The following is a 24,736-nucleotide window of genomic DNA, read 5'->3' as shown; positions in this document are numbered from 1 at the left end:
ATCCGGTAGAAGTTTACGCAGCTGAATTCAGGAAGTGGGCTGTGTCAGCTAGGTGGGGGTCATTCGCATTGTTAGACTGTTTCTTATCAGGTTTATCAGATGCAGTTTCTGATTTGATGTTGGGACATCCTGAACCAAAATCTATTGATGAGGCAATCTCTTTAGCAGTACGGGTTGATCGCCGTTTACGCTATCAAAAACAAACCCGGGGTAAGCATACTGTAAGATATGTCTCCTACGCCTCTCCTCCACTCGTGTCACCTCCGCCAGAGCCAAAGCAAATTGGACATTCAAGATTGACACAGGTGGAAAAGAATTGCAGAACAACTCTGTTTGTACTGTGCAGAGGGTGGTCATAAGGTACAGAATTGTCCTAAAAAGTCGGGAAACGCTGCCGCCTAGGTGTAGTCAGAGGTAATACCCTAGGCGCGCAGTTATTACCTCTAAACAATAATTGTCTGCTCCTTCCCTGCACTATCACATGGGAGGGTCAGACTGAAGCTTTTCTAACTTTATAGACGACGAGTTTGCAAAGAATTTGGGGATTCCCTTACTCCCGTTAGACCAGCAGCTGTTGGTCACTGCTGTAGATGACTCTCCTCTGCAAAGTAGACAATCCCTTTCTCGGACCCCTTAGTTGATGTTCAATGTTGGGGTGCTACACAAAGAGAGTCTACAGTTTCTGGTCCTGCGTATGGCAACCTCCACCATTATTCTTGGCATGTCATGGTTACAACTTCACTCCCCTCAGATTGACTGGGCTTCAGGTCAGCTAACGAGCTGGTCTACCCATTGTCATCATCACTGTTTAGCGAAAGTAACCGTAGGAAACACCAAGATTCAGGTTAAAGGTGTGCCAACTCAGTACGCAGAGTTTGCTGACGTATTCTGTCCCAAATCGGCAGATAAACTTCCCCCTCACCGTACCTTCGACTGTCCCATCGATTTAAGATCTGGTTGTATGCCTCTAAGGGGTCACCTCTATAATTTATCTGGGCCTGAGAAACTGGCAATGCAGGAATACATCAAAGAGAACTTGGCCAAGGGTTTCATCCGTCCCTCTCGTTCACCAGCAGAGGCAGGATTCTTTTTCGTAAAAAAAAAGGATGGATGCCTTCGTCCCTGCATTGATTATCGAGGCTTGAACAAGATTACAGTGAAAAATCGTTATCTATTACCCTTGATTGATGATTTGTTCACTCAGGTTACCAACGCCAAGATTTTCTCTAAACTAGATTTAAGAGGCGCATACAACCTAGTTCGAATTAGAGATGGTGACGAATGGAAGACGGCCTTCAACACACCCGACGGGCACTACGAGTATCTGGTGATGCCCTTCAGGTTGTGTAACGCCCCGGCCGTCATCCAGGAGTTGATTAATGAGGTATTCAGGGAGGTGTTAGGGAAGTTAGTCTTAGTATATCTGGACGACATACTGATCTTCTCTTCCAATCTGTTGGAACATCGAAAACATGTCAAGTTTGTGTTAAGGAAATTAAGACAGAATTCTCTTTACGCTAAATTGGACAAAATGTCTCTTCGAGGTAACCTCCGTTGCCTTCTTGGGGTACATTATCTCTACGTCTGGCCTCTCCATGGATCCTGGAAAAGTCTCTGCTGTTTTGGAGTGGCCTCAGCCTGTGGGATTGAAGGCACTCCAAAGATTTTTGGGCTTTGCCAACTACTACAGGAGGTTTATAAAGGGGTACTCCTCAGTGGTCTCGCCTCTCACCAGTCTCACCAAGAAGGGTGCTGATACTTACCACTGGTCAGCAGAGGCACATTCTGCTTTCTCTGCACTGAAAAAACTGTTCTGTTCTGCACCCATTTTAAGACATGTGGATGTCACCTTCCCCTTTATCGTGGAGATTGATGCCTCAGAGGTTGGGGTGGGGGCTGTATTGTCCCAGCGCTCTGGTTTGCAGGGCAAACTCCACCCATGCGCCTACTTTTCTCGTAGGTTTTCACCCACAGAGAAAAACTGCGATATTGGCAACCGGGAGCTTTTAGCTATTAAATTAGCTTTTGAAGAGTGGCGACATTGGCTAGAAGAGAGATAGCAAAAACATTAGGCGTGGGCAAAACAACAAAACATACTATCACAGTTTATACAGATCATAAAAACCTGGAGTACATAGAGGGCGCCAAGAGACTTAGCCCTCGTCAGGCCCAGTGGTCTTTGTTCTTTTCAAGATTCAGATTTGTTATAAGACCATTCTACCTCAGAGGGTAGTCCTGGCAGCTACCAAGACCTGGAAGGATTGGACAGTCACTCTGAGTCCCTACCAACAGGATGTTCCAGAGGGGAAGCCCGAGGGGGTGATGTTTGTACCACTACCTTTTCATCTGCAACTCTTACATCTGTTTCATTCCCATAAGAATGCAGGTCATCCCGGGGCCACCAGAACTCAGGATTTACTGGCCAGATGTGCTTGGTGGCCTACATTAGCAACAGATTGTAAGGAGTTTGTGAGGGAATGTGCAGTGTGTGCTAGGAGTAGGCCTTCTCGCCAGGCACCTGTGGGTACTTTACAGTCCTTACCAGTGCCAAGTGAACAACGGACTCATCTGTCCATAGATTTTGTAGGAGAACTCCCCAGGTCTGAGGGCAAGACAGTCATTTGGGTGGTAGTAGATAGATTCAGTAAGATGGCTCATTTTGTTCCATTAAAAGGACTCCCCTCGGCCCAGGAGTTGGCTGATCTCTTCATCCAGCACGTTTTCCGGCTGCATGGCATTCCGGAAAATGTAGTGTCAGATCGGGGAGTCCAATTTGTATCAAAGTTTTGGAAAGCTTTTTGCCATCAGCTGGATATGGACCTTGCATTCTCATCAGGCTACCACCCACAGACCAATGGCCAGACCGAGAGAGTTAACCAGTCCCTGGAGCAATTTCTCAGAGGTTATGTCGCAGATGCTCAGTCTGATTGGGTAAAATTTTTGCCATTTGCGGAATTTGCGCACAACAACCTTAAAAGTTCCTCTTCAGGATTTTCCCCATTTCAGGTTGTAACTGTCCTCGGATCCTTGAAAGACTTTAAGAACATACCGCTGGTACAAAAATAACTTTCTTTATTGGTAACATCATCAGGATAGGGAATCAGGAATAAAGATGATCACAGTTTTAGTAATATTGGTGGCTGAACATGGTAGAATGTGATCTTAGCAGTTTCAAGTGGTAGAAAGCGATTTCAAGCATAGAAAGCGTAGAAAGCGTAGAAAGCGGTAGAACTAGGGGCAAACATACAAAACAGTATTCAGTATAGACTCTAACATATAACCACTAACATTGTCATTAGCAGCATGAATCAGTACACATAAACCAAGATAGCTCACCTATTTTGGCCTCATAGGATCTTAAGGGCAGTTTCTCTGCTCTGTCTCTCTCATAAGCTCTGAAGATTCTGTCTGTAAGATGGCTGCTGGCATGTCTGGATAGAAGATTCTAGAAGATCTCAGAGTGAGGCTGGGTTCTGATTGGACTAGAGTGTCAGGTGACTGGAGTACTCAGATTAACCCTGTAATGTCCTGTGCTTAGCTAGCTATATTATAGCTGATGCTGCAGACTGTTACTCTACACACAAATAAACTTTAACAGCAGGCTAACTTTTCTGCTTATCATACAACAGACCTATATAGGTATATATGTATTGTTCTGTACAGAAAACTAGCACCAAATTGCTATAAACCTCTCTTATTAGCAGTGACTATGAATTATGCTGTTCAGATGTTTGATTGGCTTGGGCGGGCAGCTACACTCCCACCAAATTACCTCTAATTTATGCTTTAATTGTTGAGTTGGGTTGCATAAATTAAGGGAATTTTACTTCTTCCTTCTTGCTAGGCATTTTGGAATGTCCTTTATTATTCTAGATAAGAACAACCAGTTTTTGGATAGGACGTTCTAGTATGAGTGGAGTGGTGAGACGTTCTCCTCTCTTACTTAATTTGGAATCTCCCATCTGTAATTTCACTCTTCTCACCATTCCATCTTTGTCTTTCTGAACTTCAAGAACTTTAGCAATTCTCCATCGATTTCTGGGTATGTCCTCTTCTTTGACCATCACTATGTCGTTTATTTGAACATTTCTCCTAGGAGTATGCCATTGTTGGTCCTTGGCTGTTGTGTTTAAGGCTTGAATGGCCTTCACTTCGGGATCACACATTGATAGCTCTAGGAAACCTTTCTTGGGTACTATTTTCCTTTCCCATAGGAACTTTGGGCCTGTGAACCAGTTTGAGTCCTTCATTTCTGAAACTTTAAGACCTCTTGAAGCATGATCAGCTGGGTTCTTTTCTGACTCAATGTAGTACCACTGGTCTGGATTAGTAATTTCTCTAATTCTTTGAACTCTGTTCGCCACAAAGACATGAAATCTTCGAGCTTCATTATTTATGTAGCCTAGAACCACCTGTGAGTCTGTCCAAAAGTACTCTTCATCTATCTTGAACTCTAATTCATCTCTCAGGAACTTGCTCATTGAAGCAGAAACTACAGCAGCTGCTAGTTCCAGTCTTGGTATTGTGAGAACATTGGTAGGTGCAACTCTGGTCTTGGCCATAACAAGGGAGCAATGTACCTTTTCATCTCTTATGACCCTGATGTAGGAACATTGGCCATAACCGTAAGTACTAGCATCTGAGAAGTGATGCAGTTCAATTCTGTCATACTTTCCAAAGTTGTAGGGTGCGAAGCACCTTGGTATTCTGACCCCTTCAAGATCTGGCAAATCCTTAATCCAACTCTCCCACCTTGGCCTCAGTTCTTCTGTTATAGAGTCATCCCAACCTAGCTTCTGCCTGCACAGCTCTTGGAGTATTCCTTTTCCTCTGAGGATCACTGGGGCTAAGAATCCCAATGGATCATACACAGAAGCTACCATGGAGAGAATATTACGTCTTGTTGCTGGTTTCTCTTTAATAGAGACCTTAAAGAAGAACTCATCCTTTTCAACATCCCACCTCAGGCCAAGTGCATTCTGGACTGGAAGATCATCATAGTTGAGGTCTACATTTTCCATTGCTGATGCATGTTCAGATTCGCAAATGGATTCCAACACTTCTCTTTTGTTTGAGATGAATTTGTGAAGGTGCAGATTTCCCTTTGCACACAACTCTTGGGTTTCTTTCACTAATTTGATCGCTGAGTCAGCAGATTCCAGGCTTATAAGTCCATCGTCGACATAAAAGTTTTTCTTAATGAAGTTTGCTGCAGATGGATAACTTCTTTCGTTTTGACTGGCAAGGTGTTTCATACCATAATTGGCACAACCTGGGGATGATGCTGCTCCAAACAGATGAACTTTCATGCGATATTCTACAGGCTCTGTATTAGTATTTCCATTCTCCCACCATAGGAACCTCAGGAAATCTCTATCTTCTTCTTTCACGTGAAACCTATGGAACATCTTTTCAATGTCACACATGACAGCAATAGGGTATTTCCGAAATCTACAGAGAACTCCAGACAGCATATTCGTGAGGTCTGGTCCCGTTAGCAGATAATCGTTCAATGCAACACCATCATACCTTGCTGAGCAGTCAAATACCACTCTGATCTTGTCTGGTTTCTTCGAGTGATAGACACCTTGATGTGGAATGTACCAAACTTTTCCCAGGTCTGGTTGATTGTCAGCTCTTTCTGCATCTCCGTCTTGGATGATGCCTTCCATAAACTTCAAATAGTCACATTTGAATTTTGGCTCTCTTCCCAGCTTCCTCTCCAAACGTCTTAGTCTCAATAAGGCGAGATTCCTATTTTCTGGAAGGTAAGGGCGTTTTCTGAAAGGTAAGGGCATCTCTAAATGTCCTTGTTGGTTTTGCTCAATGCCTCCTTCCAAGATGTGTAGGAATTTTATATCTTCTTGAGATATGCTCCTTTCCTTTGAGCTGGTGTCTGCAAAGTCAGACTCAAAAATCTTGATTACTGTAGCAGGACTTGGAGTTAGTGACATCTTGACAGAGATGCGATGACATAATCCGGTTATTTGTGTTGAGCTTGCAGCCTGTTGTGACCCTCCAACAATGCTCCATCCTAAATCCGTTTTGATGGCATATGGTTCATCATCCCCTCCTGCGATTATTTGTCGTGGCATCAGTGCTTTAGAACAGTCATAACCTATCAGGAGCCCAACACCATACTCCTTCAGAGGGGGTATTTTATGAGAGATGACTGATAGGTGCTTCCACTTTTTAGCTGTTTCACAGGTAGGTATGTGTTCACGATCAAGGGGTATGAAGTCTCTTGTATAGACCGAAGGTAGATCTATTCTGACATCTGAGCAAAGTCCCTTGACTTTTAGTCCTGTGACTCTTTGACTATCTTCCAATGAGTCTTTTCCCATAATTGTTGAGAGCTTAAGCTTCACTGGCTCCATGGCTACTTGCAATTTCTGACAGACCTCTTGGTCAATAAAAGTGTTACTGCTTTGTGTGTCTAGTAGTGCATAAGCAAGTACTTCCTTACTTTCTGTACCCGGAGATGAGATACACACTGGGATGATCATTGAAGTATTCTTGCTCTCACTTTCAACCATACAGCAGGATAGTGTGGATACGCTTTCTTCCTCAATTGGAGTACTGGGTGTTGAAGCTTTATCCTTCTTTGGGTGCTCCTCATGTAATGGGGTTGGGTGACGTCCTTTACAAATGCCACAGGTGGCTCTTCTCTTACAGTCCTTAGCACTGTGTCCCTTTCGTAGGCACCCAAAACAGAGTTGGTTATCCAGTATGAATCTTTTCTTTTCCTCTACAGACCTTTCCTTCATTTGTTGACATTTGTAGATGGAGTGGTTCTCTCCACAGAACATGCATTGAAGAGGTGTGTGACTATCCATCTGTACTTTCTCTCTGTTCTCCACATCAGTGACCTTAGGCTTACTCTCCTTTGTATCATTGCCTTTATCCACTGCATTGACTGCAAATGAAGTTGCCTTTGCACGCTTTACCTCTCTTGTTGGCTTTCCTTCCAAAGGTTTCAGAATGTGGAGGGATGACACTGGATTGCATGCTATGCGTGCTTCTGTATTGACAAACGAAGAGAACTCTTCAAAGCTGGGATACTCCTTGCCTTGGTCTAACTGTTTAGTTACATGACGATTCCATCTTGAGGTCACCCAGTCAGGTAGCTTAAGTAACATTTTCTGATTTTCTTCACAGTCATTCAGTACTTGCAAACCCTTTACGTGAGGAATGGCGTTGCTGCATGCTTGCAGGAAGTCACCATACTCTCTAAGCTTAACATACTCTTTAGCGCCTATCTTTGGCCAACTGTTAAGTCTCTCTCTGAAGGCTTGCTGTACTACAAAGGGATGACCATACCTTGCATTTAGTTTTTCCCATGCTTGTTTGTAGGCTTCTTCATCTTTCCTGTAGAAGCTACCTTCAAGAGCACTCTTTGCTTCTCCACTAACATACTTCTGTAGGTAGAACAACTTGTCTGCTGAATTGGGACAGCGACGTGCAATAAGTGCTTCAAAGCTTGTACTCCACTCTATGAACTTCAGTGGGTCTCCTGAGAATACAGTGGGTTCAGGAGTTGGAAGTCTTGTAAGAACCATTGTCTCATGTATAGCTTGGGCAATAGCTGCAACATTTTCTTGGTCACTATGATGACTTGTGGGGATAGAACGACAGGAATCTGTTCTCTCACTGCACACGGATTTAGATTTCTTTCTATTTTCCTCAGTGAAGACAGAAGGACAGGGATCTGTTCTCTCATGTAGTGCTGCTCTGGATCTATCACAATTCTCCTTTATTTCCTCCTCAGCATACACCCTACGTTTAGCTTCCATGACCTCAATGTCTCTTTGGTTTTTCAACCTTTTTAATTGTAGACGTTGTGCATCAATTGCAGCTTCCATCTCAATCTCAGCTCTTTTAGCGGCAAGTCGTGCAGATGCTTCTACCCTTTTGGCTGAGGTACTTGTGCACTTAGATACGTGGCTAGAATGCTTGCTAGAAGAGGTTACTCTTGAAACTGTTGATCCATATACAGACTTGGCAAAATCCCTTTTATAAAGCTGTAGTAGCCTTGTCCTCTCTGTCTCTGCATCAAAGTCGGTTTCAATTGATCGTATTCTCATAAGCTCTAATAAATCTGCTGTTATTGCAGTGCAGGTGTCGATCTTCCTCTTAATGTCCTGGGAGGGTGCTGTGTGTGACCTTAGCTCATCATATATTGTCTTCATATCTAACTCCTGCTTCTGTACAGCATCCATCATGTTGGATAATTCATCCTCTGCACACTCTAGTTTTAGCTTCATGCGAACCTCATTGGTGTGCGTCTTCCATTTTATGTACATTTGGTTGAATTTCCTTTCTCTTTGTGCAGACTCTTGTTGCATATATTCTAGCATTTTGGGGGTGAGTCTTCTCTCACGAGATGACTGTCTCAACTGGCCTATCTGTTCTGAGACTGCCTGAGACTCCCTAAGCTCAACTTCTAAATTCTCTATCTTAGACAGGTACTCTTTTAGGTCACAATTTATCCTTTCTATCTCTTCAGGATTTGTCTCTGCCTCTAAGGTTTCCCTCAACTCTAATACCTTCTGCTGTAAGGAATATCTCTCACTATTTAACTCTTCACCCTCTAACAATGGCATTGAAATACTATAAACAGACATTTTGACCTGAAATAGTTAAATAGCAGTTAAACACAAAGGAATAATAACTTTTTTCAAATACACATAAAGTCCTTATAATGCAAATGTCTCTTGATGTGCCAAATTCAGCACATAATCATCAATAAGGAATAAACAGGAAACTCTGACCTTATTATGAAGAGCAGGATACAGTGACTTGACTGCTGATTTAATATTAGTGTCTCTTTTGAAACAGAAGTTAGGATTCACTAAGGATCAGTCTTTACAGATGTAGATGCAAGGTGAGGGACTTTGACTTGCTTGTAGTTGCTTACAGGATGCAGACTGTCTGTGTCTTTACTTGCAGAGATGCAGCAGTGAGGATTGTTGCTCTGATTGTGTGTGGTTGCTCGGGTGAATTGCAGCACGTGGTTGTTTCACTCTGTGTGGTGGCGCGCTTGTCGATATGTGCACTCTCACTGTGGCAATGTTGTGACTCTGAAGGCCGCAGGAAAGGCATACATCTACTTGGGTGCAATACTTGGCTCTATTTCTGCTTCTACTGTGGTGTTTTGTGAACTCTGTGGCCACAGGGAAGGCAGGTTAGCTTTAAAGTGCTTTTTGACCTTTTGTGCGCTGTCACTTTAAGGGCTTTGCAATTACACTCTGAGGCACACTTGGTATGGCTTCTGCTCTAGCTCTGATGAGGTGCGTCTTCTCGCCTCCTCAGAGGGTAATAGTTCTACTGTAACTGTCCTCGGATCCTTGAAAGACTTTAAGAACATACCGCTGGTACAAAAATAACTTTCTTTATTGGTAACATCATCAGGATAGGGAATCAGGAATAAAGATGATCACAGTTTTAGTAATATTGGTGGCTGAACATGGTAGAATGTGATCTTAGCAGTTTCAAGTGGTAGAAAGCGATTTCAAGCATAGAAAGCGTAGAAAGCGTAGAAAGCGGTAGAACTAGGGGCAAACATACAAAACAGTATTCAGTATAGACTCTAACATATAACCACTAACATTGTCATTAGCAGCATGAATCAGTACACATAAACCAAGATAGCTCACCTATTTTGGCCTCATAGGATCTTAAGGGCAGTTTCTCTGCTCTGTCTCTCTCATAAGCTCTGAAGATTCTGTCTGTAAGATGGCTGCTGGCATGTCTGGATAGAAGATTCTAGAAGATCTCAGAGTGAGGCTGGGTTCTGATTGGACTAGAGTGTCAGGTGACTGGAGTACTCAGATTAACCCTGTAATGTCCTGTGCTTAGCTAGCTATATTATAGCTGATGCTGCAGACTGTTACTCTACACACAAATAAACTTTAACAGCAGGCTAACTTTTCTGCTTATCATACAACAGACCTATATAGGTATATATGTATTGTTCTGTACAGAAAACTAGCACCAAATTGCTATAAACCTCTCTTATTAGCAGTGACTATGAATTATGCTGTTCAGATGTTTGATTGGCTTGGGCGGGCAGCTACACAGGTAGTGTCGGGAAGATCACCCAAGTTTGCCCCGTTACCTGTGGCGTCTACACCATTCCCAGCTTTGGAGGATTGGCAGAGAGCTTTGAGGGAGATTTGGGGAATGGTTAAGAGGAACTTGGGGAAAGCTTTCCAGACCCAGAAAAAACAGACAGACAAAAGGCGGTCTGTAGAATGGAAGTTTTCTCCGGGAGACATGGTATGGGTATCCACTCGGCATTTGGCCTTGAAGCAACTGTCACCCAAACTGGGTCCTAGATTCACAGGACCATTCCCAGTGACCAGAAAGATTAATAATGTCACTTATGCGATTGATCTCCCAGCCAGCATGAGAGGTGTGAGATCATTCCATGTGACTCTGTTGAAGCCGGCAGTGCACGTGGATTCCTCTTCCCCGTGATGGTTGATGACCAACCTGAATATGAGATTGAAAAGATTCTGGACTCTCGCTTAGTGCAAAATTCTGTGCAGTATCTGGTCCACTGGAAAGGATATGATGTGGAGGAAAGAACTTGGGTGCCAGATTGTCGCATGCATGCGGAAGAATTAAAGAAAGAATTTCATAACTCACATCCTGGGAAGCAGGGTGGGAAGTGTCCCGAGTCCACTCCTCAGGGTGGGGGTACTGTAATGAATAGCAGAGATCCCGCCACACGGTCTGGCGGCGGGGCGGCTGTCTCCGCATTCAGACTGGCAGGTTCCGCACAGCAGCATGTGTCTGGTTTGCCTGGGCCTTCTAGTGCACACAGATGGAGAGCACAGGACCTTTATGCCAGCAGGAGAGGTATCAGCTGATCAGGACGATCAGCTGATCCCAGCGGAACTCCTGAGTGGCTGGGGGCGGCGCTGCGGAGCGCTGTAGTATATATAGATCTTGCTTGTCAGTTGCTGGTTGTCTGCCATTGCGAATAATTACGTGTGAGCACTCAGACCTCAGTCAGATCCTACAGTGTGTTAGAACCAGGTGGACCTGGGAATTCACACTTAGCCAGATTCCGCTCTTGTTATTTACTGTGTTATACTTTAGACCAGTTCCAGGGTGTTGAGACCAAGGACCTCACACCCAAGCATAGGATACTGTGTTATTCTTTAGACTAGTTCCCAGGTGTCGAGACCAAGGACCTCACACCTAGGATTGTGCTTGATATCTGTTAAGACCTTTGGCTCTGTCGACCTCTCTCTTGCTTTCTGATTCGGTACCTCTGCCTATCTGTCTACCAGTTGCCAACCTTGCCTGTACCCGGTTACCGAATCAGCCTTCTGTCTTTGTACCTTATCTGCTCGTGTGTTGCCGACCTGGCCTGCCCGACCCTTCTGGCTGTCACTCATCCCTCGAGTGTTCAGTCTGTCTGTACTACCCGTGACACTAATCCACCAGGTGTCAAGTTAGCTGCAAGGACCTCCTGCTCCTCAGAGAGTCCTTCCTGCAGTGCAGCCAGTGGCCTCTATCCCATAGGAGTCCCCTGGCTGCAGTACAGTCTGATTCCCAATCCATCTGGGAATCCTGGGCTGCAGTACAGACTGATTTCCAGTCTACCAGGGAATCACTGGCTGCAAGATTATCTCTATCTCCTTCTCTTAAAGAGATAGCCCCTGCACAGCCGAGGGCCACCTGCTCCTCAGGTGGTCGTTGGCCGTAGTTTATCTGTGTCTCCTGCCCTACGGGAGATAGCCTACAGTTGCACCAAACACTTACACTTCATTAGGTGTCCAGAGGTTAGTCATACTTGTATTATTGGTGATTCTGCAGATCATCCATAATCGGGTATACATCTATATTGTTGATGATTCTGCAGATCATCAATAATCAGATTCTCTCTCTGTGTGCTGATACCAATCGTTACACCTCAGCCTTGCTTGTAAACACAAGTGATCAGAGCAGCAGCTAGGCATGGAAATAAATGGAAGAGGATGAATATATTATAGATAAAAAGAACACCCAGCATTCAACTCTTTGGCACTGTGTGATAACTACAAACCATAACAGCAGAAAAAGTTTTGCAAGTTTCGAATGCAGGATTAACATCTTTATTACTTAATACACTCAGACCAGTTGCTTTTGAAATTTGATTTTGTCACGCTTGGAGGTGTATTCTCCACGGTCAGCTCGTGATGCATAAGCTGACGTGAAGGAGGTACACACACCAGCACAAGGAATCAGGATATCCCCAGTTTAGTGGAGGGGAGGACTGACTCCAACAGGAGATTGTGGCGCACAGAGCCGGTGCAGATCTGACAGCCACAAACAATGCTTTCGCTATAACGTCTCAGCGCAAAGTAGCGCTGAGCGCACAAACCAGAACTGAGGAGATCAGGACAGGTAAACAGAATGAACGCTTGCTAAACTAGCCACTACTTAGTGACAGCAAGCGTCCACAATAACACAGACTGGAATGAGGTAGCCAATGCGTTTGCAGCAATGGCGTGCCTCACAAAGACAGGACAGGATAGTCAGAAAATAGCAGGATCAAGATAGATGAACGTAACACAGATAAATATACAATAAGTATGATTTCCTAGCGTATTACAATTACAGCTATCAATGAAACTATTTGTAACGTCTGACTAACATATGTATATATCGGCAATGAACCGATATATGACATAAGCAGGAACTCTGACTAAGACTAGAGTAATACAGGGAACAGGACTCAGAAGGATTCGCTATCTCATCGTAGAGATGAACGCAATCCACAAACAGGACCAGGAACAGGATAACTAGCTCAGCGTGCTGGAACGTTGACTAACGGAATACAGGATATAAACAGTTCGTGTACGTATATATCAGCGACACTGATGTATCAACGTAACACGAATACAAGGAAAATAATAAACGTGCAAGTATGCGTATATATTGGCGATGAACCAATATATGACACAAGACAAGCAAAGTAACAACTTCTAGAAACAAGAGCAGAACTAGGAGGACTCACTGACCCCTTCGCAGGAGTCAGCGCAGTCCACACGGACTAGGAACGAGGTGGGGCACGGGCAGAGTAACAGACAGGATCTGAGACTATGGTAGCCCATGAGACATTGCAGGAAGCAGTTCTTTATACTGAGGTCATCCAATGGGAGCAGACCTGCAGATTCCCACACAAGTGAATGGTAATTAATCACAGGCTGATAGCAGGAAAAGGCAGACAATGATATGCAGCCTGCAGGAAAGGGACTGCCCCTCCACTGCAGCAGACAATGTTTGTTTACACAAGAGCATGTTAAACTGTCATTAATTTCAGAGTGACTGCAGATGGAATCAGCAACTAGTTTAAGTGCAAACCAAACTATGCAAGAAAATGCATGTAATGACATCAGAACTGCTTGGGTTACAATACCACTGCAGCCAGCAGTAAACGCTGCAGACATGATCATAACATAACCCCCCCCCCCCCCCCCCCTTAAAAGCGTATACCAGACGCTTTTCAAAACTGAAATTCCCGACAAAACAATCTGACTGATAATTCATGATGACCGGGACAGCCCGGCAAGACCAAATTCCAGAATCAGGCCCCACAAGACTGGACCCATCAGAACCAGAACCTACAGAACCATGCCCGTCAGCACTACAAGCCTCAGTGTGATACCCATCAGAACCACGACTTCCAGAAAAAAGCCCCCAGAAACTCTCTGAGCGATACCCACCGCCTTCCCGGGACTGTCCAAAAACGCCAAAGCCTTTGCAATGCCCACCGGAACTGTCCCTACCAACACAAAACCCACCGTTGAACCAGTCCAAGGTACCAGGACAAGTTTCCTCAGAGATCTCCCAGAACACTTGGAAGCTCCAAAGAGATCCCCACAGGTCAGAACGCCCCTTAGGCTCACATGGAGAACCATCAAGAACCCCTATGGAACCCAGGGCAACTCTAGAGTCAGGGTCACAAGGACAAACATCAAGATCAGGGTTTTTAGGGACCAGAACCATCTCCGGGCATGCAGGCCAACCGGCAACATCAGAACATGTCTCCACTAGGGAAGCGTGTGAGCACGCCAACACAGACACACTTGGGCACTCTGGCATACGAAGCACATCTGGGCACACCGGCACAAGAGAGACTTCTGGGCATGTCAAGGAACTGCGAACCTCAAAGTCAGTCAAGGCAGGACCGAAACCAGGACTGGGCAAAAAAAAAATCATCATGACTAGACTTCACAGTTACTGGATTCTCACTAAAAAATGCAGGATCAGACTTAGATGTCTCTGATTCCAGCAAGGTTATTAACAAATCATGTTCAGGGGCATTTACAAGACAGGACAAATCTTCTGATGTATGCACCGAACTAGACAGGGTTCCCATAACTTCTTCTGGACTAGACAGAGACTCATCAAATACACTGGATTGGAGCTCATGAAGGGCTGCAAAACAAGTCAGTAGTGCAGCAATCCCCACTGAACTAGGCAAAACTGAGTAACTCACTGGACAGAAAGGGGACACTGGAACTTCTGCCACACCGGCCAGAGAACCAGAATTTTCCAGGATACAGGGCTGGGTTTCAGAAACACTCATTAACCCGGACTGAAATTCTGAGATTTCTATTATTTTTTCCAGCGAGTCAGAATTATCCATGTTACAGGGCAAGACTTTTAAAACATTCAGAGGACAGGGCTGGAGTTCCTCGGCTGTTACAACACTGGAGAGGGACTCAACAACATTGGTTAAATCAGACTGTGTACAGGGCAAGGTATCTAACACACTTGCTGACGAGGACAATATTTCAATGGCTTCTGCTTCGCTGGGCAGAAATTCATCAAGTTTTATTAGAGCAGACTGTAATTCCAAAACAGCTGCTAGACAAGTGAATATTACTGCAACACCAACTGAGGTAAGCAGTGCCTCAGACTCCTCTGCTAGAGGGTTTGAAGTATCCAAAGTACTGGGTGAAGCATAAGACTCTGTGACCACAGCTTCACTGGACAGGATCACTGAACAGTCCATATTGCAGGGCAAAACCATGGAAGCACCTGCTGGACAGCATAATGATTCTGTGACCTGAGTTTCATTGGAGAGATCTACTGCACAATTCATGGTACAGGGCAAGTTCACTGGAACATTTTCTGAACACGGTAATAATTCTGCGATTTCGGATTCACATAGCATACGCTCTGAGTTATTCATGAAACTAGAGTGAGGTGTAGAAACAGGAAGATCAAAACACAATGTTTGCGCATCTGAATCACCATTCAATTGTGAAATTGGAAAATTCAGATGCTGGGGTTCTGAGGTTTCTGGACAGGATTGCTGGGACTCGGAAACTGATGTAGTGCATCTATTGGCATCTGCTGGATCAGACAGGAGTTGAACTTTATTAACACAGGTAATTTCTGCAGAAGTGTTTGCAGAGACAGGCAAGATTTTTCTGGTGTCTGTTTCACTGAACAAAGACTCATGAGTACTGGCTAGGCTGGACTCACAAGTCAGCAGGACCTCTGGATTCTCTGCTGAGAAATTTGTGCAGGGAAAAGTTAAGAAAGTATCAGTGGCTTTTGTTTTACTGGGAAGTAACACTGAGTTATCCATGGTACAGGGTGGAGTTACAGGAACATTCACAAGACATTGCAGGGACTCAGTAACTGGAGAAGTGGGACAGTCTCCAATTGACAGTGTGTCTTCCCTGGTATCAACTGATTGAATCGCATAAAAATCGTCCAAAATCATTTTCCACACATCGATCAATGGAGCCGCAAGGTCATACCCACACACACCAGTTTTTATTAGGTTATAGGCAGACTTAATGCATGCATTCAATACTAATTCACTTTTTGCACTGTAAAATTGACAAAATGAACTTGAATCATTCTTCCATTCATCGACCAGAGCTTCCATCTCTCCTTTCTCAAATGGAGGATTCCAAGCATACTTAACAGGCAGATCACAGTTTGCAAATGTGGTTTTGTCAGAAACATACATTGGATTATTTAACCACTTTCCCCTTTACTACAGTTTATCTACGTCAGCTGTGGCTTCCCCCAAGCCACAGCCACGTAGATGAACGTTCCTACTTAAAACTGCTGCTGGGAGTGATCAGCCACGCCCCCGTGCACGCCCCCCTGCATTTACTATTCATCACTAATTGGTCCAAGGGAAAAAGCTTTCCCTGAGCCAATTAGACCACTCACGAGAAATGAATGAACACTGCTGTAGCGAATAGCAGTGTTCATTCATTAGGATGTAAACAATGCCTTGTGCACAGGCTGTGCACGATCTAAAGTATTCCCCCACTTCCCTATGTATCTAGAATGAATGGTTGTTGGGAGCTGAAGCTCCCAAGACCATTCAGAGTGCCCCCCTTCATGATTGATCACCGCTGCAGCCAGAAGCAGTGATCAATCATAGTAAAAATAGACTGCTGCGCTGCTGCGAGCGATCGGGCGCGCCCCCGCGCGTGCACGTGCGCGCGCACGCTGCCGCTGGTGTGGGAACATTGTTCCCTGTATACAAAGTATCCCCCCTTGGTGATCGATCACTGCTACAGCCAAAAGCAGTGATCGATCAAAAGTAAACATTGCCTGGCTTCAATAGGAGTGCACAGGCGTGCACAGGCGCGCTCAGGCGCGTGCACGCGCGCTCCCGTGCGCGTGCACGTGCGCTCCCATGCTCGCCTGTCACTCTGTCTTGTCCCCATGTAATAAAGTTTGATCGATCACTGCTGCAGTGATCGATCATGCCCCTGTACCTGCTGATCTGCCCCATCCTGGCTCCTGTGTTGTGCCATAGTGTGCACAAGTGCTTCTCCTCCAGGCCTCCCCTTGAATTGGTTACTGGGAGAATCTCCTCCCAGAACCAATCAAATCATAGTAAATATGAATGATCACTGTTGTGACCAATCACAGTGAGCATTCTGTGTGATGCAGCCCCACCTACTGTCCCAAGTATGAATTGCCAATCAGATTGCCTCTTATAAGATTGATTGCTGCTGCAGCCAATGGCAGTAATCATTCTTATAAAAGTAACAAAAATATTTACAAAGTATCTTCAAGTGCTCAGTTACTTCAGAAGCCTGTCATTCTGTCTTCTGAGGTGACTGAGGTGACAGGAGAGCTGCTGCAGTGTATTTGCAAAGATTTAGGTATTCTTTTTATAAATACCAGCTTCCATACCCTATACCAATTAACCCCATAACTGCCAGAGTCAGTCATCTTTTCCTCCACAATTTTTTAAATTGACGTAGAGCTTAGCTCTACGTCCGCCCCCCCCCCCCCCCCCCGTCCCCCCAAAAAACAGAAAAAAAAAAAACTTTTTGTACTTTCCTACCTACCACTAAAAATGGCGAAGAGGCACTATACAGTAGAGGAGGCACTGGCCATTCTCCAAACCAGCAGTACTAGTGAAGAGGAAAGTGGAGAGGAATCGGGCACTGACTGGCTCCCTGACAATGAGTCGCTAACAGGCAGTGACTCCAGTTCTGAATACACAGGGCCACCGGCCATGAAAGTTGTGAGAGGGGTGCAGTCTGCGATCGCTGTTCCTGCCATCAGCAGCGACTCTGGGGATGAAGGGCCATCAAATCTAATAGAAAGGAGGACAGCAGGCAGTTTGGCTGGAACCAGTGGCGATAATGAAGATGGTCCAGGGGCAGTAAGGCAGACCACACAGCCAAGGGTACCTGAGGGAGATGATGTGCCACGTGACAATACTCACCTACTCTGGTTTCCGGCAAACATGGAAGAACCCAGTATTCCCCCATTCACTGCAGCAAGTGGGATATTAGTGGACACCTCAGATATGACGCCACTAGACTATTTTCAACTGTTTTTAACAGAATCCTTCTTGCAAGATATTGTTGACCAGACTAATATTTATGCTGAACAATTTTCAGCTGCCAACCCCACTGCTTACTACACATTTAAATGGAAACCAACAACAGTACCCGAGCTTAAAGTTTTCCTCGGACTCACTTTCAATATGGGCCTAACACACAAACCACAACTACGGCTGTACTGGTGTAAAGACTCGATTCACTCTATGCCCATCTATCAGGCAACAATGACCCGAGGTCGTTATGAACAGCTGATGAGGTTTCTGCATTTCAATAATAATGCAAACGCCGTTAAGCGCAGTGACCCATCCTTTGATCGTCTTTTCAAACTAAGACCTCTTCTGAACCACCTCAACCAAAAATTTCCTGAAGTTTATATGCCCGGCCGAGAAATTGTAGTGGATGAGTCCCTTGTGCCCTTTCACGGTAGGCTCGCCATGAAGCAGTATATTCCCAGTAAGCGGGCCAGGTACGGGGTTAAACTGTACAAATTATGTGAAAGTGGCACTGGATACACTTATTCCTTTCGGGTATATGAGGGAAAAGATAGCTCGTTGGAGCCTGCTGGGTGCCCGCCAGACATGGGTACTAGCGGAAAAATAGTTGTGGACCTGGTTAATCCCCTTTTACATAAAGGGTACCACCTGTATGTGGACAATTTTTACAGTGGTGTTCCACTTTTTAAGTTTCTTTATACAGCACAGACTATGGCCTGTGGCACTGTGAGGCTAAATCGAAAAGGTCTGCCATCACAGGTCCTAAACAAAAAATTAAAAAGGGGGGAATCCTGCAGTCTCCGAAGCAATGAGCTTCTCTCTTTAAAATACAAGGACAAAAGGGATGTCCTGATGCTATCGACCATCCACACGGAGGCTACCATGACATGTCAAAGTCGAAGACAGCAAATCCAAAAGCCAGTGGCCATCGCAGAATACAGTCAATACATGGGTGCTGTTGACTTTTCAGACCAAATGATGGCACCATATTTGATCCTAAGAAAGACCAGGGCCTGGTACAAAAAAGTAGGAATTTACCTCCTGCAAATGGCCATGTATAATTCCTATGTTATCTTCAAAAAATCAGGCCATGGGGACTCCTATCTCAAGTTCCAAGAACAAATAATAACTTCACTGATTTTCGAATCTGGATATAAAGCCAAAACCACAGACCAAGATTGTGAGGACGTTGCACGACTTCGTGACAAGCATTTTCCAGCGCCAATCCCCCCTACTCCATCCAAACCGTATCCTCAAAGAAGATGTAAAATTTGTAGCAAACATCACATGAGAAGAGATTCCAGATATTATTGTCCACAATGTGCATCCAAACCTGCCCTGTGCCTTAAAGACTGCTTTGAAGTCTACCACACACTCCATAAGTATTAGATTACTTCATTTTTCATCTTTCAAATGAACTGTGCAAACTTGATACTTTTGACAATCTGGCTCCTGACCCCTGGCCTGGCTGACAACGATTCTCTGGCTCCTGACCCCTGGCCTGGCTTACAACGATTCTCTGGCTCCTGACCCCTGGCCTGGCTGACAACGATTCTCTGGCTCCTGACCCCTGGCCTGGCTTACAACGATTCTCTGGCTCCTGACCCCTGGCCTGGCTGACAACGATTCTCTGGCTCCTGACCCCTGGCCTGGCTGACAACGATTCTCTGGCTCCTGACCCCTGGCCTGGTTGACGACGATTCTCTGGCTCCTGACCCCTGGCCTGGCTGACTAAGACTCTCCGGCTTTTGATTTGTGGACTGGCTGACGAAGATTCTCTGGCTTTTGACCCCTGGCTTGGCTGACGAAGATTCTCTGGCTTTTGACCCCTGGCCTGGCTGACATAGATTCTCTGGCTTTTGACCCCTGGCCTGGCCGACGATGATTCTCTGGCTTTTGACCCCTGGCCTGGCTGACGATGATTCTCTGGCTTTTGACCCCTGGCCTGGCCGACGATGATTCTCTGGCTTTTGACCCCTGATATGGCTGCTGAACACACTCTGACCCCTGGCATGGCTGCCAAACATCAGCTGACCTCTGTAATGGCTGCTAACCAACCTCTACCTTCCAGGATTCTACAGTTTCTACAATGGTGAGTACCACTGTGTTTGTGTTTTTGTTTAGAGACTTTGCTGTACTCGCATGTAGTATGAGAGCTTGCCTGTACAATCTGTCAATTAGCCATTGGTGCTAATTGAGGTTTACAGTCTGCTGTGTACCAAAAAAAACGATCAGATTATATATATGATATATCATTTTAACCGTAACAAGCAAGAGAATATAATTTGAGGTGCTTTAGGGCTGAGGCCTATGTCATGCGAATTATTTTTAGTGACAAATTATAAAAAATTGTACAAAAATACCATTTTCAAAGTTATGGTGCAATTTCAGCAAAACCACGTAAGTCCAAATGTTACAAAATATATATATCTGAGTAGGCCGGGGTCTCTAGTTTTCAGAATGGTGACATTTTTGGCTTTTCTTGATTGCTCAGACGCTTCATGGGCTTTGCTAAGAAACAATGACTGTATTACTTTTGGTTCAAAAAATAGCCTTGAAAAATCCATTGGTGCTACATGTGGTTAACAGTGTGCTGTATGCCCAAAAAGCTATCTGATTATGTGTATAGGGTGTCATTTTAACCGTGACAAGTGAGAGAATAGAATTTGTGGGGTTTGGGAGTTGAGGCGTCTGTCATATGATTTTTTGGGGGAGCCAAAATGAAAAAAACTGTAAAAAAAACACATTTTCAAAGTTTTGATGCAATTTCAGCAAAACCGTATAAGTCCAAATGTTACAATATATATATATCTGAGTAGGCCGGGGTCTCTAGTTTTCAGAATGGTGACATTTATGGCTTTTCTTGATTGCTCAGACGCTTCATGGGCTTTGCTAAGAAACAATGACTGTATTACTTTTGGTTCAAAAAATAGCCTTGAAAAATCCATTGGTGCTACATGTGGTTAACAGTGTGCTGTATGCCCAAAAAGCTATCTGATTATGTGTATAGGGTGTCATTTTAACCGTGACAAGTGAGAGAATAGAATTTGTGGGGTTTGGGAGTTGAGGCGTCTGTCATATGATTTTTTGGGGGAGCCAAAATGAAAAAAACTGTAAAAAAAACACATTTTCAAAGTTTTGATGCAATTTCAGCAAAACCGTATAAGTCCAAATGTTACAATATATATATATCTGAGTAGGCCGGGGTCTCTAGTTTTCAGAATGGTGACATTTATGGCTTTTCTTGATTGCTCAGACGCTTCATGGGCTTTGCTAAGAAACAATGACTGTATTACTTTTGGTTCAAAAAATAGCCTTGAAAAATCCATTGGTGCTACATGTGGTTAACAGTGTGCCGTGTGCCCAAAAAGCTATCTGATTATGTGTATAGGGTGTCATTTTAACCGTGACAAGTGAGAGAATAGAATTTGTGGGGTTTGGAAGTTTAGTCCTCTGTCATATTATTTTTTTTTAGCAGCAAACTGAATGAAAAGTAATAAAAGTGTTATTTTCTTATACTCTGCACCAAAATGAAACACTTGTAAAAAAAACCCAAAAAGACAAAATTAAAAACAGAATACATAAAAAGTTACCTTAGAGACTCAGCTTGTTAAATATGTATGTCATGTGGGTGTGTTACTGTGATATTTGCAAATAAGAGCTTGTAATTACTGAAAGAGTGCAATGAGAAAACCAAAAACACAAAATTGAAAAAATACACCTTTATTTCCAAGTAAAATAATGTCAGCATACATTATACTAGGGACATAATTTAAATGTCGTGATAACCAGGAAACATAGGCAGATAAAATGTGTGGGTTTTATGCACAGCACCAGTGTTTATTTTAAAACTATAGGGGATGGAATTGGAGAAAAAGTGCGTTTTTTCATTTTTTCCCTTGTTTTTCCCTTTAAAATGCATAGAAAATGAAGTAATTACTGAAAACAAATCTAACCTCAAAAAAGCCTAATTGGTGGTGAAAAAAACAAGATATATATCACTTAGGTGTCATAAGCAGGGATAAAGTTATTGCTGATTGAATGGGGACACCGCAAAAGCGTCAAAACTGCTCTGGTCAATAAGGGGAAAACAAGGTCTGGATGCGAAGTGGTTAACAGGCGATTGGCAGATTTCTTATTCCTAAGGATTTCCAATACCTGTAGCAAGTGTTGGACTGTAGTGTATGCAAATTTTTCTTGCTGCACGAATAGATTGATTTGTTCAATACTCTGTAATATATCCTCATAATCATACTCAGATAATTCTTTTAAACAAAAATCTTTATTTTCCCTAGCCAGTGATGAAAGTTCATTAGTAGTTTCATAAGTCCATTTAACTCCCCTGAAAGACAATTGCATTTCATTATCTGTTAATGGCAGAATCTCATTGCAGGTCTGATGCGCAGTCGCTAAACATAACGATTCTGCAGATTGGACACGTTTCTTAGAACGTTTGCGTTTTGCCTTTGACCTTGCTGTTTTTGGTGATTTATTCAAAGCTGCAGGAAAATTATCAGTAACACTTTCTGCTTGCTGCTCATTCTTGCAAGCAATTGAAGGAGCAGCTGATTGGCCTGCTGCCAGGAGTTCATTAAGAGGAAAAGGCAATGGATCTATGCGCAACCAATTGTGAATTACAAAAGCTATAAATTGCAAAGGACTTTGTCTAAACTGAGTGTGATCTAAGACATCGATTGCCCAATCAAAAAGTTTGCCCTTAAAAAGAGCACAAACGATCCAATCAGACCAGGTAGAAATTGCAGAAGCCCGAAAGTCGGGATTGGCCAGAACTTTAACCAATTCTGATATAAATTTGTCTGTAACTTCAGGACCAAGCTTTTCAAATTTTTTAAAGGAGCAGGACCCCTGACAAACAGTGTCATAATTTCTGGAAATTCCCCCCACAATAGGGATTGGTAATGGGGCTACCATAATGTCACGCTTGGAGGTGTATTCTCCACGGTCAGCTCGTGATGCATAAGCTGACGTGAAGGAGGTACACACACCAGCACAAGGAATCAGGATATCCCCAGTTTAGTGGAGGGGAGGACTGACTCCAACAGGAGATTGTGGCGCACAGAGCTGGTGCAGATCTGACAGCCACAAACAATGCTTTCGCTATAACGTCTCAGCGCAAAGTAGCGCTGAGCGCACAAACCAGAACTGAGGAGATCAGGACAGGTAAACAGAATGAACGCTTGCTAAACTAGCCACTACTTAGTGACAGCAAGCGTCCACAATAACACAGACTGGAATGAGGTAGCCAATGTGTTTGCAGCAATGGCATGCCTCACAAAGACAGGACAGGATAGTCAGAAAATAGCAGGATCAAGATAGATGAACGTAACACAGATAAATATACAATAAGTATGATTTCCTAGCGTATTACAATTACAGCTATCAATGAAACTATTTGTAACGTCTGACTAACATATGTATATATCGGCAATGAACCGATATATGACATAAGCAGGAACTCTGACTAAGACTAGAGTAATACAGGGAACAGGACTCAGAAGGATTCGCTATCTCATCGCAGAGATGAACGCAATCCACAAACAGGACCAGGAACAGGATAACTAGCTCAGCGTGCTGGAACGCTGACTAACGGAATACAGGATATAAACAGTTCGTGTACGTATATATCAGCGACACTGATGTATCAACGTAACACGAATACAAGGAAAATAATAAATGTGCAAGTATGCGTATATATTGGCGATGAACCAATATATGACACAAGACAAGCAAAGTAACAACTTCTAGAAACAAGAGCAGAACTAGGAGGACTCGCTGACCCCTTCGCAGGAGTCAGCGCAGTCCACACGGACTAGGAACGAGGTGGGGCACGGGCAGAGTAACAGACAGGATCTGAGACTATGGTAGCCCATGAGACATTGCAGGAAGCAGTTCTTTATACTGAGGTCATCCAATGGGAGCAGACCTGCAGATTCCCACACAAGTGAATGGTAATTAATCACAGGCTGATAGCAGGAAAAGGCAGACAATGATATGCAGCCTGCAGGAAAGGGACTGCCCTTCCACTGCAGCAGACAATGTTTGTTTACACAAGAGCATGTTAAACTGTCATTAATTTCAGAGTGACTGCAGATGGAATCAGCAACTAGTTTAAGTGCAAACCAAACTATGCAAGAAAATGCATGTAATGACATCAGAACTGCTTGGGTTACAATACCACTGCAGCCAGCAGTAAACGCTGCAGACATGATCATAACAGATTTTTATGGTGACAATACCGCTTTAAGGGAGCAAAAGTAATGGGACAATTGGCTTCTCAGCTGTTCCATGGCCAGGTGTGTGTTATTCCCTCATTATCACAATTACAGGCAGATAAAAGGTCCAGGGTTCTTTTCAAGTGTGCTATTTATTTGGAATCTGTTACTGTTAGCTCTCAAGATGAGATCCAAAGAACTGTCACTATCAGTGAAACTAGCCATCATTAAGGTCCGTACACACGCCGGACTGCAGGCAACGACGGGTCCGTCGTCACCTCCCGTTGGGTGGGCGTTCCAGCGACAGTCCGGCGTGTGTACAGTCTGTCTGCAGACTGATACGGCTGTTTCTGAGCGATCCGCCCAGCGGATCGTTCAGAAACAGCTGTATCAGTCCGCCGACAGACTGTACACACGCCGGACTCTCTGCTGAAAACCCGCCCAGCGGGAGGTGACGACAGGCCCGTTGTTGCCTGCAGTCCGGCGTGTGTACGGACCTTTAGGCTGAAAAAAACTAAATAAACCCATCAGAGAGATAGCAAAAACATTAGGCGTGGGCAAAACAACTGTTTGGAACATTCCTAAAAAGAAGGATCACTGGTTAGCTCAGCAAGACAATAAACCACTGTGGAGATGACCGAAGAATTATTTCTCTGGTGAAGAAAACACC

General features: G+C 44.1%; 1 protein-coding gene across 1 annotated transcript; it reads left to right on the top strand.

The window, feature by feature from the left end:
* Positions 1-17,344: 17,344 nt before the first annotated feature.
* Positions 17,345-19,222, top strand: LOC137504792 (piggyBac transposable element-derived protein 4-like). Its single transcript, XM_068233383.1, has one exon. The coding sequence runs from the start codon at positions 17,345-17,347 to the stop codon at positions 19,220-19,222; it is 1,878 nt and encodes a 625-aa protein (XP_068089484.1).
* Positions 19,223-24,736: the final 5,514 nt, after the last annotated feature.

This window comes from Hyperolius riggenbachi, chromosome 4 (assembly GCF_040937935.1).
Source record: "Hyperolius riggenbachi isolate aHypRig1 chromosome 4, aHypRig1.pri, whole genome shotgun sequence".
Taxonomy (NCBI): domain Eukaryota; kingdom Metazoa; phylum Chordata; class Amphibia; order Anura; family Hyperoliidae; genus Hyperolius; species Hyperolius riggenbachi.
The sequence above is the reverse complement of the archived record's forward strand: the minus strand, read 5'-3'. Positions and strand labels throughout refer to the sequence as shown.

What these genes read in the sequence shown, in the direction of transcription:
- LOC137504792 (XM_068233383.1), top strand. Translation starts at nt 17,345, where the DNA reads ATGGCGAAGAGGCACTATACAGTAGAGGAGGCACTGGCCATTCTCCAA.